Source organism: Elephantulus edwardii, unplaced genomic scaffold (assembly GCF_000299155.1).
Source record: "Elephantulus edwardii isolate Elephantulus edwardi_28Jun2011 unplaced genomic scaffold, EleEdw1.0 scaffold00042, whole genome shotgun sequence".
Classification (NCBI taxonomy): Eukaryota; Metazoa; Chordata; class Mammalia; order Macroscelidea; family Macroscelididae; genus Elephantulus; species Elephantulus edwardii.
In genome coordinates this window covers 13,830,128-13,842,193 of record NW_006399792.1, presented here as the reverse complement: position 1 = coordinate 13,842,193, position 12,066 = coordinate 13,830,128, and the positions used below count along the sequence as shown (strand labels likewise).

Genomic DNA, 12,066 nt, shown 5'->3' with positions numbered 1-12,066 from the left:
GTCTGGAAGGGTTCCTTAAACCTGTTCAGTGTCCCAACAATACACAAGCCTCTACTGGCAGATGGATGGTAACTGCACATGAGATTCATTGGCAAGAATCAAACTTGGGTCTCTCATGTTGGAGGACACAATTCATTTCATAAACTACTGCTGCTGTGACAGTGTAAAAATGCTTGTAGGGTAAAAAGGAGAAGGAAGCTTTGGTAGGCACAAGCTGCTTGGCACCAGGGTACACTCCTTGAGAGCGACTGAAACAGGATCTGGCTCTCATCTCCTGTCCAACACAGAATTTGTATCCGTGCAGAGAATACCCTGTACCACTTTAAAAACCAGACTTGGTTTACAGCATGTGTCCAGGGGAACTCCACTGATGGAAGTAGGTAGGAACCAACTCACACTAGGAAGATATAGGAGACCAGAGTTAAGGATTCTGTAGCAGAGAAATTTTTCTTAGAGCGAAATTAAGTCTATAGTTTGTTTTTATTATAGTTTATAATTTTACCTCTTTAAAGTCAGTTATTAATACTAAGCTTTACATGATTTTCAATCTGTTGTTTTAAAAGTCACTATGTTGGAAGTGTAAAGTGGTGCAACCACTGTGGAAAGTTGTGTGACACTTTCTCAAAAAGTTGCAAATATAAATACCATTTGACCCAGCAGTTCCACTACTGGGAATATACCCTAAAGAAGCCATAATTGCCATCCAAGCAGATATATGCATACCCATGTTTATTGTGGCTTTGTTCACAATAGCAAGGATTTGGAAACAACCTAAGTGCCCATCAACAAATGAATGGATAGAGAAGCTGTGGTATATTCACACAATGGAATACTACACTGCATTGAAAAACAAGGAACTCATGCAATATTATTCAAAATGGGTGACTCTGGACAACATTATGCTAAGTGAAATATCTCAGTCGAAAAAGGACAAACATTGAATAATGCCACTGCTGTAGAATGGGATTGACATTAGGGTTGGGATAAGAATGAGAAAAACTGAATTCTGTATACTGCGTTGAAATGGATGAGGGAGAGAACAGTTTAAAAGCAATATATTATAGGGCATTATGATTATCATAAGAGTCCGGAATGAAGGTTGCAGAGTGGAGAATACTCGGGGTTGGGGTGGGGGTGAGGTGTGGGGGCATTGTATACCAATGAAGGAATTTTTCTTTTACTTTTCGAAGAGAAGAGTGAACTGGGGGTGGGGGTGGGGTTGGCGGGGAGAAAAGTGCAACAATGAATGAATGGAAATCCAAAACCTCTCTAAATTTTCACTGAAAGTAATAAAAAAGTCACTATGAGTTGTAGTTGACCTAACAGCACCTAATAACAACAATATTGTTATAATTACTGTTTTACTTTGTTTCTGTTCTTATATGCTGTCTAGTCTGCCATGACTTATAGCAATCCTTTGCACAATAGCTCTGAACCCTGCTCTATCCCAGGCCAATCTCACTGTCTCTGACACACCTACCCTCATTACCCCAGTTACTGCATCAATTCATCCCATCTGGGGTCTTCCTCTCCTATGTTGTTCTCCACCCTTCCAAGAATGACGTCCTTCTCCAAGGAACAGACCCTCCCAGGCAACATGCCCAAAGTATGTGAGACTCAAAACCCTTGCGTTCAATGAATAGCTTGGCTTTACCCTCTTACTTTACTTAAAGTTATGAAGGAGAAAGAGGCAAATCAGAGAAAACAAAGTGAAATACTTAAATTAATATATCTGGCAAATGCAAAGGTTTATATTGGTGTTATTTCTAATTCATTCTAATACTCCTCTTATGTATATGAGTATGTGTGTGTATTGTGTGCAATGTGTGTATATGTGTTTGTGTGGGTGTATGTGTGTGTATATTAACATCTCATAGGGAATTCCGGTGACCTATGGGAAAGGAGATGTGTTGCCATCCCAAATGTACACAGTTTAAATTCACCAACTGAATCTTGGAAGAAAGATGGATGCGAAGTGTCCACCTGTGTGATTTACTGACTCTGAAAACCAGCTGGAGGTTCTGCCATCAGTTGGTTCCAACTCAATTGCATATAACAATGTAATGGCAACTTATAAGGACAATCAATAAAGAATTGATGCCTTTGAATTGTGGTGTTGGAAGAGTATTGGATGCCCTATGGACTACCAAAAGATAAAATACATCATCTTAAAACAGTGTGGACAGCATGTTCCGCAGAGGCAAGGATGGTGAAACACACTTTGGATGTGTTGTCAAGAAGTGCCAGTCCTTAAAAAAGAGCATTATGTTTTTAAAACTAGAGGTTTAGCAAAGGAGAGAAAACCCCTCAACTAGGTGCATTAACACAGTGACTGCAATAATGGGCATAAGTACAATGGGGATCATGAGGAAGGCACAGGGCCAGGCAAGGTTTCTATCTATTGTACATAGGGTCACTATGAATCAAAGTTGACTTGATGGTACCTGAAGCAATAATAGCAATATATTCAGGATAAATATTTTTACAGTTGCACACATGGGAACTAGTTTATGAATATATGTGTATGTTTGCGTAGGTATGTTGTTGTTGATTATTGTCAAATTGAATACTGCTCATAGCAACCCTATGAACAAAAGTCCTAAAGCCTTTCTATAACTATAGCTGTTTCTCAAAGTTCATAGAATTTCCAGAGGCATGTTGTTTAGGAAGTATAAGAAGCTCCACATTACTCATTGTATCTCATCATCATCATGAAGTCAGAATTGACTCATGGTTGATCCTGCACTGAGTTTTCAGAAGCTATAAATCACATGGGAGGAGACTGCCTGTCTTTCTCCCATCAGCAGCTGGTGGACTTGAACACCTTGCTTCTGGGTTGACAGCATAACTCATTATCCCAGTAGGCCATAAGAGCTTCCTTATACAATACAAGATTCTCAATAGTCGTGTTTTCTAATGAACAAAACTATGTTAACAGGTTTTAAAGGGCCTTTAACAGTATACATGCAAAGAGTACTTTCTATTTGATTGAGTAAATCTTAACTTGACAATTAAGCAGAATAATTCTTATTCCAATTAAGGGAGCTCTGGTGGCTTAGTGGTAAGAAGTTTCTCTGCAATCTGGAAGGCATGCAGTCTAAATCCACCAGCATCTCCACAGGAGAAAGATGGGCAATCTCCTCCTGTGCTATTAATAGCCTCTGGGTTGTTTCCAACTGGCAGCACACAACAACAACAACAAGCAATACCTTACTTTCTTTGACCTTTCCTTAAACCAGGCTTTCAGTGACTGAGAAGACATATAAAATAGACTAAGTCTTCTTTTCTAGTGAAAAAGACCTTGTTTTATTTAATAGCAGCATGTTCTCCCTTCTCTGAGTGGTATGAATATTCTAGTAAAAATAGCTTAGTCTGTTTAAGTTTTATTTGTTTGCTTATTAGAAATGAATATGTATTTTCTTTTTACTTTCACCATCATGATTTGGCAAAAGGAATTTTTTTATATAATTTTAAGATTATTTAGCAGTTCTAGAGAAAAATGGAGATATTTAAGTCAACAAAGTACACGGACACTAAAGGTCTGTAGTGCTTTTAATTGTAAAAGTGGCAAAAAATATAGTTCCTGGCAAGGGCAAGCCGCCAGTAAGCACCCATTTGCTAAGTTAATGAAAGTATGAATTTGAAACAAAGAAAGGAATTATTTACAAACATTTTATGATTACTTTTTTGTGTGTGGTTTTGTGGATTACGAAGACCCTGGATTCATTAGTTATTTACAGTTTACTCACCTCTCCACATTTCACACTGTAGAAATATGTTTATGTTAATTTCGCTTTTGCTCGATAAATAATGTAGTTCCACGGTGTACTTCCAAAAGAACAGACAAATCTTTGGAGAGAATGCAGCCGGAGTGCTTCTCACTTTAGAAATAAAGATAATGACAGTTGGTTTAACATACTTTGGGCATGTTGTCAGGCAGAGCCAGCCCTTGGGAAAGGATATTATGCTTGGAAAGGTGGAGGGAGGGTCAGAAAGGAGATGTAAACCCTTAATAAGATGGCTTGACTGCAATGACTCCATCAGCTGAGATTGTGAGGATGGTATAGTGTTAGACAAAGTTGTATATAGCTTTGCTGTGAATTGGAATTGCCTTGATGACATAAAAAATAACAAATTTAAAATGTTTACATTTTATATTACTTCAAGATTTATAAGAACATTTTATAATTCAAAGAAGATTTAAAAATAAAGTGAAAATCTTTTTTAAAATTGCCTTTCTGTATGTACTTTATTACATGTAACTATCACTACCTGTACTATTTCATGACTCTGCAAATGAGCCTCCAAGGGATAGATTTTTTTGAGAGCTTGAGCTGTCAAAATGATGTTAGGGACAAAAGAATGCTGCTTAGGGTCACCATCTTGTTTTGGCAAAATCAAGAATACTGACAGGAATATTCAGTCGATCGATCCTTCAAGAAGAAATCAGAGCTCCTGATTGGAAAAATATAATCGACTAAAATATTCATTTCAACTAGTTCTGTTCCATCAAAGTTAGATGAATCTTCAGACAAAACATTGAATTGCAAGTCAGTTAACAAAGCTCAAACATCTGCTTGCCTTTACTCTTTGTTTTCATGCAAGGTTGGAATGGCTGAGAGGTAGCACATAGAATGTATGTCCTTAGAACTCTAAATAGCTCTACTTTGTCTAACAGTTTGGTGGTTCTTGAAGATCTAGAGCCTAAAAAGCCATCCTCTGAATAGCTTTACTTAAGAAGGAAGATTAGAATATGAATCTCGGGAAGGAAAGGAGAACAGAAAGAAATCAGGTCAAAATAGAATGCACATACTTATGAAAATATTCAGCTTTGTTTTAAAAAGAAAAATATGACTCTGAATATATATACCCTCTACTGTTTAATGGAATCCTTCATATATCTCTAAAATACTTACCTATTTATGTAGCAGAAAAAAATACTTCAGTACTATCTAATTAAATAGGAGAACACTTAAATACTTTAAGAGTTAAACACTTCTTCGGAGGGAAAAAAAATCTGCATTTAACATGAAAGAACATGTTTTTAATAAAATAGTGGAATAATTAATATGTGATCAAAGATGGACTGACTTGGTGACTGGGATAATGGGGGTAGGTGTGTCAGAGACAATAAGGTTGGCTCAGGATAGAGCAGGGTTCAGTGTTCTTATACATAGGATTACTATGAATTGCAAGCAACTCGATGGCACAACAACAACAGTGACAACAAAGTGATACCAACATAACACACTTGGCCTAGACAATAGGCTGGTAGGTTCTAGAAGTGGCTGGAAGGAGTTCCACAGGTGGTAGTTCTTAAATTGTCTGATGTTAAGCTCTTAGAGCTCAAATGTAGAGACTCAACAGTTGATTTTTAGAAAATAGAAATTCATAGATTCATAGCTCCCCAGTAAAGGACTTTTGCACCCAAATGTAGAGAATTTGGATAAACTATTATACACAATTAGAATGCACCATCTTTAATGTTCTCTGATTGGGCTGTCTTTGGTACTTTTCTAAGATTGTCTGCAAATGTATCTGTGTGTGTGTGTGTGTGTGTGTGTGTGTGTGTGTGTGTGTGTGTGTATTGTGTTGAAGAGTCTAGAGTTTCAAATTGAAGTGTTGTGATCTATATGACAAAGGAAAATATGGTGATGTTTGAAAAAGCAAGGGGAAAAGGGATGTCATATTACAATAAAGTGTCTCTTAGTCTGGTCTAGAAAGTATGTAACTTTCAGATTTTTATATATGGTGAACAAAATTATTGATATTCTCAACCTTATGTGATCGGTACTTCTCAGAATTATGATGCCTAACAGTTTGGTCTAGGACCGAGATTTCTATTCTTTGGAGGTTATATTGTCTTTTTAATTGGATGGAATTTACTAATCTCACCCCTAGGAAATATTGTATTTGATATTCACAATAATCTTATAGGCGTAAGGGTTGTGAATGAGATCTCAATTGCAATTACAAAAGCAGTATTTTGTAGTGTCTGTCTGACTTCATGTTCATGTACATGCATTAACACTTAATCTTTACAATTCCTCTACATGATGAGCTGAATCGTTTCAGAACTGGTACAGGTCTACCTATGAGTTTCTTCTCTTGTTCCTTCTCACATACATCCATCATGGAGGCCACACAGAACTATTCAAAGTTATTTTGAGATGTATGCTGACCTTTGAAGACTTTATCCGTGCTCTCTGGGAATTTTTTTTCCTGTCACTTGTCTGATTAATGTTCAGTCATTCTTGAAGATTCAGCTCAAATGTCACCCTCTCCAGGAAGACTTCCTTCGCCTCTTTCCTTGCCAGCCTACTGTATTAGATGTTCTTTGTTTATGCTATTGTTATAATCTTTGTATATCATTGCCATAGTTTCAATTTCAAGCTTCATCATGATGGGTGTTTTCTGGTGTGCTTTTTCTATATTCAGTGAACATTCTAAGGGCAGATATTCTGTGTTATGGTGCATACATGCAAAATCTGGTTGAAATGTATCTAGTGACTCTAATGTCAAATGTTTCTAGAGAATACACACACACACACACACTCACACACGTACATTTTCTTAATTAACTCTATCACGTGCAATATTAATAAAGCCATATGCTATACCTCCCTCAGCAGCATGAATCATATTGATAACAGTGAAAAATATGTGCTAGTTTCAAAGGGGTACTATAGCCCAATTAACACAAGCTCATGTTTTACTCAATGATCATTTCTTAGTAATAGGTTTGTATTTATTTTTGAGGGGTCTTAGGAGGGAAATATATATATATAATGCCAAAATATTTTTTAAAAACTTTGTATCTTAAAAGAATTTTAAAACAAAAAAATTGAAACAATCATGGCATTTAAGTACATTAATAATTCTTATGGCAATTTTTCACCCATTATTGTTGGGTCATTAAATGAAACAACCTAAAATAATAATAATAATAATAATAATAATAATACATAAATGATTCATAGAATGTAGCACTGGTGTAGTCTATAGGAGCTGCATGGCCAACCCAAAGGCCACATCTCTCTGGTGGATGGGATCTGCCAGTGGCTTTGGGGGAGAAAGGTGGGAAGTTCCTCCTGTCCATTTACAGCCTCAGAAATCCGAAGGAGGGTGAGTTAGGAGTCAGTTCTGACTTCATGGCATGAGATGAGATGAAGATGAAAAAACTGAGCCAAAACGTTCATATACAGGAGGGCAAGGAAGTTTTGTATTGCTTACCTTGGACCTAGTCATGAAGAGAGACTAATCCATTATGCTGAGTGAACTAACTCAGTCCCACAAGGATAAATATTGTATAAGACCATTATTGTAGAAGAAGTATAAGGATCCAGGAGGGGTGGGAGAGGCTGGAAGCAGAGGGATGTGTATATGCAAGGGGAGAGGGAGATTAATCATTGGATTGTACAATTTGATGGGGGTGGTTGAGGGAAATTGAAAGAATTTGTTGGAATTTGTATTAGAATTTTGTAAATAAACTAATGAAAAGTGGGAAAAAACCCAATATGGAAGAAGGCTTGTATTGTGGGGAGGGCTAGCGGAGATGGGATAGGGGAAGAAAATGTGAAATAATGAAAAAAAAAAAAAATGTTTTTGATGTTAAAAATAAAAAAAATAAGAAAAAATGAAATGGCATAGAGTAGAAAACATTAGAATATCTTCCATCCTAGGAAGGCTAATTAGTTCATGAAATTGTACAGTTTGGGACACATTGAAATTTCTTGCTTAATAGTGATTTTTTTTTAAAAAATAAAGATTAATCCCTAGGAAATTATGTTTAGCAAAGAAGAGGTTAGTGGAAAAGGGAAATTTTCAAGGAGAGAGACTGCCAAAATAACTTTGACCATGGATTAAAATGATATGCTGAGTGTAAGATCTCAGTCACAAAAGGACAAACACTGCTTAACCTACTGCTTAAACCACTGCTATGGAATAGGACAGATATGGAGGAGTTGAAGAGAGACTGGGAAAAGAGTGGATAGATAATGTGCACTGCATTAAAACAGAGGAGAGGAAAAACTGTCTGAAAGGAATGTATGATTAGGCATGATATGTAAGACAACAATCTGGAACAAGATTGTGCTGCAGGGTGAGGATGGACAGGAGGAAGGGGGAGAAAATATGCACCAACGAAAAAAATATTATTAAAAATGTATTATTGATAATTGTGAGAACGGCACAGGAACTGTGAGGATGCCTGGCACAGGACCTGGCAATGTTGCATTCTGTTATCCATAAAATCACCATGAGTCAGAGCTGACTAGACAGCGACTAATAACAACCAATTACACAGTAAACAGAAAGAAATGTTACAAGCATGAATAAAGTAGGAATAAAAAAGGAAAATAGTAACTTGAAAGCAACTTTAAAAGATGCCAGTGTATTTTTTTTTTTAAATGAACAGGATAGATAGAGTAGGAGGGTCAGAGGCCGTTGGAAATGTTGGGTTTCCTTTTAGTTCCAGACATTATTACAGATCGAAAATTTTACCATTACTAAGTATCCTCTTTCTTCCCTGTAGGCCAAATTTACAGATGACTGCAAATTCAGGGAGAGATTTCAAGAGAACAGCTACAATACCTATGCCTCAGCGATACACAGAACTGAAAAGACAGGACGTGAGTGGTATGTGGCTCTGAATAAAAGAGGGAAAGCTAAGCGAGGCTGCAGCCCACGGGTCAAACCTCAACACATTTCTACTCATTTTTTGCCAAGATTCAAGCAGTCGGAGCAGCCAGAACTTTCTTTCACAGTTACTGTTCCTGAAAAGAAAAAACCACCTAACCCTATCAAGCCAAAGGTTCCCCTTTCTGCACCAAGGAAAAGTCCCAACACAGTGAAATACAGACTCAAGTTTCGCTTTGGATAACATTCAGTTTGTCCTTGTGAGAAGTTCTTCTTCCTCAGGAGTTTCTACAGGTGTCTTCAGAGCTCTGAAGAACTTTTCCACCAGAGCATCTGCTACACTGTATTGAAGTCAGGTTATTTGTCTCAGTTTGACTGGAGCGAAAAGATTTTCAAATAGGAACTTAATTGGAATGCTGTGTACTATTATGGGGTGAGCATTGTTTCACTTCAGTAAGAGGTTTGTTTCATGCTTAGGGGACTCTGCATAGAACTCTTTAGTTTTGGAGCGTTAAATAGTGTGGACTATGCATTTTTTTTTCTTTTCTGATTTCTACAGATCAACGTGAAAGAAATAGACATGGTACATTTTTTTACTTTTGGGTTCCAAAGAATATTTTGATGCAGATAAAATATTTTATTAACTTTGATTTTTGTTTGTTAAGGAAAGTACCTCTGCATTTGAGCATATTTTCTTACTTTTATTATTTTAATTAATATGACAGAAGCAATCATCTTAATGCTGTTTTATGAATTATAAATGTTTTCAGCTCATTTGTAATGTGGATTTCTTTTGTATTATTTCTTACTCATTGCACTTTTATTTTTAACTCATACCTCAGATAATATCAATTTAGTTTTACATTTTAAATATTTGACTCCAATCCCCTAGCACCAAAGTTTCAGCTTGAATTCCTTTTCTGTGTGTACGTCATGCCATTGTATGGTTTTTGACGCCTTTTGTAACGGGACTGCAATGATTTGCAAGTGAGGAGAAAATGTCAGGATTGTTTTGATAGAGTTGGAAATTGGTGGTAAGGAGGACTAGAAGTAGAAGTACACAAAGTTTACAGCATTTCACTGAGATCTGAGTCTGCCTTGCTTTACTTCTCCTTTTATCTATCTCCTCCCCACTCGCCCTCATTCTTGAACAGCTGGAGGATACATTTTATTCTACCCATGAAGCATACAGCATGAAACCTGAGTGCTTAAAAATACCTCTTCTATGACCCTTTGTTATCCTCACTGTCTCTATCTACAGGGAGCAACCCACTTAGAGGGAAAACATGGAGAAAGAAGGGAAACGAATCATTTAAAAGTTACCCATTTCAAGTCTCATTGTCAAAAATATTCTTATTACGCAGTTATGTCTCCTTTGAACATTGCATCCTAAAGGTAACCACCTCAGTGAAAAGATCTACCCTTTTATATGGAAACTTTCTGATGTATTAATAAAAGCTGGCCAAGTATTATGGGGAAAGAATTTTTTGGTGAGTTAAAGAGGGCACCTAACAATTACCAGTAAAAAAATTTATCTGGACATTAATCATGGAAAATGTAAGTGATTTCAGTATTTTCTTGGGTAATATTTTTCATTGAGCTCTTTAAAATATAAGCCTTTGTCTTCTATTCCAAAGTGTGGCAATAAAAAAATATAGACAATGTTTCGAAGTATGTTTTATATAGTAGAACAGACTATTTCCTAGAGAGTTGGTTTTAATTTAATCCTTTTTAAAGAATATGAATTTTTTAAACAAAGTATGGTTTATAAATGCAAAGTAAAAAAATGTACAAAAATTGAATTTACTGCCATTTAAACATATACAGCTTCACTCATTAAAACATCATGAGCGCATAATATTTAATTACAAAGCCAATGATCTGGTTGAACAGTGTTTGTATTAATGCATGATTTTTTTAAGGAAATGCTTTTACACTTTTAATTTGTATATTAAAATGCTTCTGGGCTAAGTGAAACAGATTTTGCAAATGATGGTTTGTTAACTTCTATCTGTCTTATCTAATGGGCATATCACCTTTAAAGCTTATAAGGCTAAAAATATACCTTCAGTTTTTTTCTAACATGTTACAGTTGTGAACTGTTTATCAAATTCTTAGTATATGTACAAAATTTAAGTTGTCAAGTAGAAGACCAAGAAATATTTGTTGCTAAATGGGCAAAGAGAAAAATATCAATGGCGATTATCAGTATAGTAATATTAGTGCATGTATTTTATTAGGATAAATGTTGCTAGTAACTTATATTAAACTAAAAAGTAATAGCTTATCTTGTACTCCTTCTTTGATTTGATTAACATGAAGGTTAAAGAAGGATAGTTACCAAATATAAATTATGCAAGTCAGGACTCATTAATTTCAAAATTTAAAGCCAAGCTAAAATTTAAAATAAACCAAACTTTAAATTACCCTTATCTTTAATTTACCAGTCATACACAATTACATTTAATTAATGCTTAGTGAAGCATAAAGTTACTTAAATTAACTAATTGAATGAACTCATTTACAGAAAATATATATAAATAAAGTTCCTTACTATTACCTAAACTTTATAAATAGGCCACTGTGTATGTAGTTTTTTATAACTTTTAAATAACTAGTCCCAATTGAACATAAAATGATTTTGTGATTCTCTGTGTTCATCTAAAGCTATCAATGAATTTCCCACTACAATTTACAAATCTATTTTCCTAGAAGATAACTTCAATTTTAATAATTAAATATGTTTAAGGTTATTTTTAGATTTAACACATAGAGAGGTAAATAGAAGTTACCAGCAGATGTATTAATGTCGTGGTTTTAATTTTATAAACTCTATCACATTGTTATAAATACACTAATTTAAAAGTTGTTGAATACCATCAAGTTGGAACTGACTCAGAGTTGACCCTCCAGTGGGTTTTCAGGGGAAGTAAATCCCACAGAAGAAAATTGGTCATCTTTCTCCCACATAGCAGCTTGCTTCTGTTGAGCCCCTTGAACCAAATACTGTTGGGTTGATAGTGCAATTTCTTACCACTAAATCTCCAGAGATCCCAATTTGAGAGTATGAATACATGTAAATTATGTCCGTTCTCTAGTTAAAAGTTCAAAATCATGTGACAGAAATAAGTAATGAATTATTTCCAAGTTTAATAATTATATTAGCTTAGATACTTCTATTTCCTATAACTGAAAACATAATAATATGAAAGGATAGTTTTTCTATGTATTGTATTTGGAATTTAAAATACAATAGCTTTGTGAATATTAACGTACTTTACTCTTCCAAAGAGAGACAAGATTCAAGCCACAATTGTTTTCATTTTTATAATAAAATGAAGGTATTTACATGAGTTAGAAACTTGAATTCTGGTACCATTCGCACAGTTGCAGCCAATTCACCACAGAACGTTTTCTTAATTTTATTAT

General features: G+C 35.3%; 1 protein-coding gene across 1 annotated transcript in view; it reads left to right on the top strand.

Moving 5' to 3' along the window:
* The window catches only part of FGF5 (fibroblast growth factor 5), a 29,259-nt gene extending 20,355 nt beyond the window's left edge, over nt 1-8,904 (top strand). Inside the window, exon 3 of the mRNA XM_006885288.1 lies at nt 8,534-8,904. Coding sequence (XP_006885350.1) covers nt 8,534-8,881 — 348 coding nt within the window. The 3' untranslated portion in view covers nt 8,882-8,904. The remainder of the gene's footprint in view (nt 1-8,533) is intronic.
* The last annotated feature ends 3,162 nt before the right edge of the window (nt 8,905-12,066 follow it).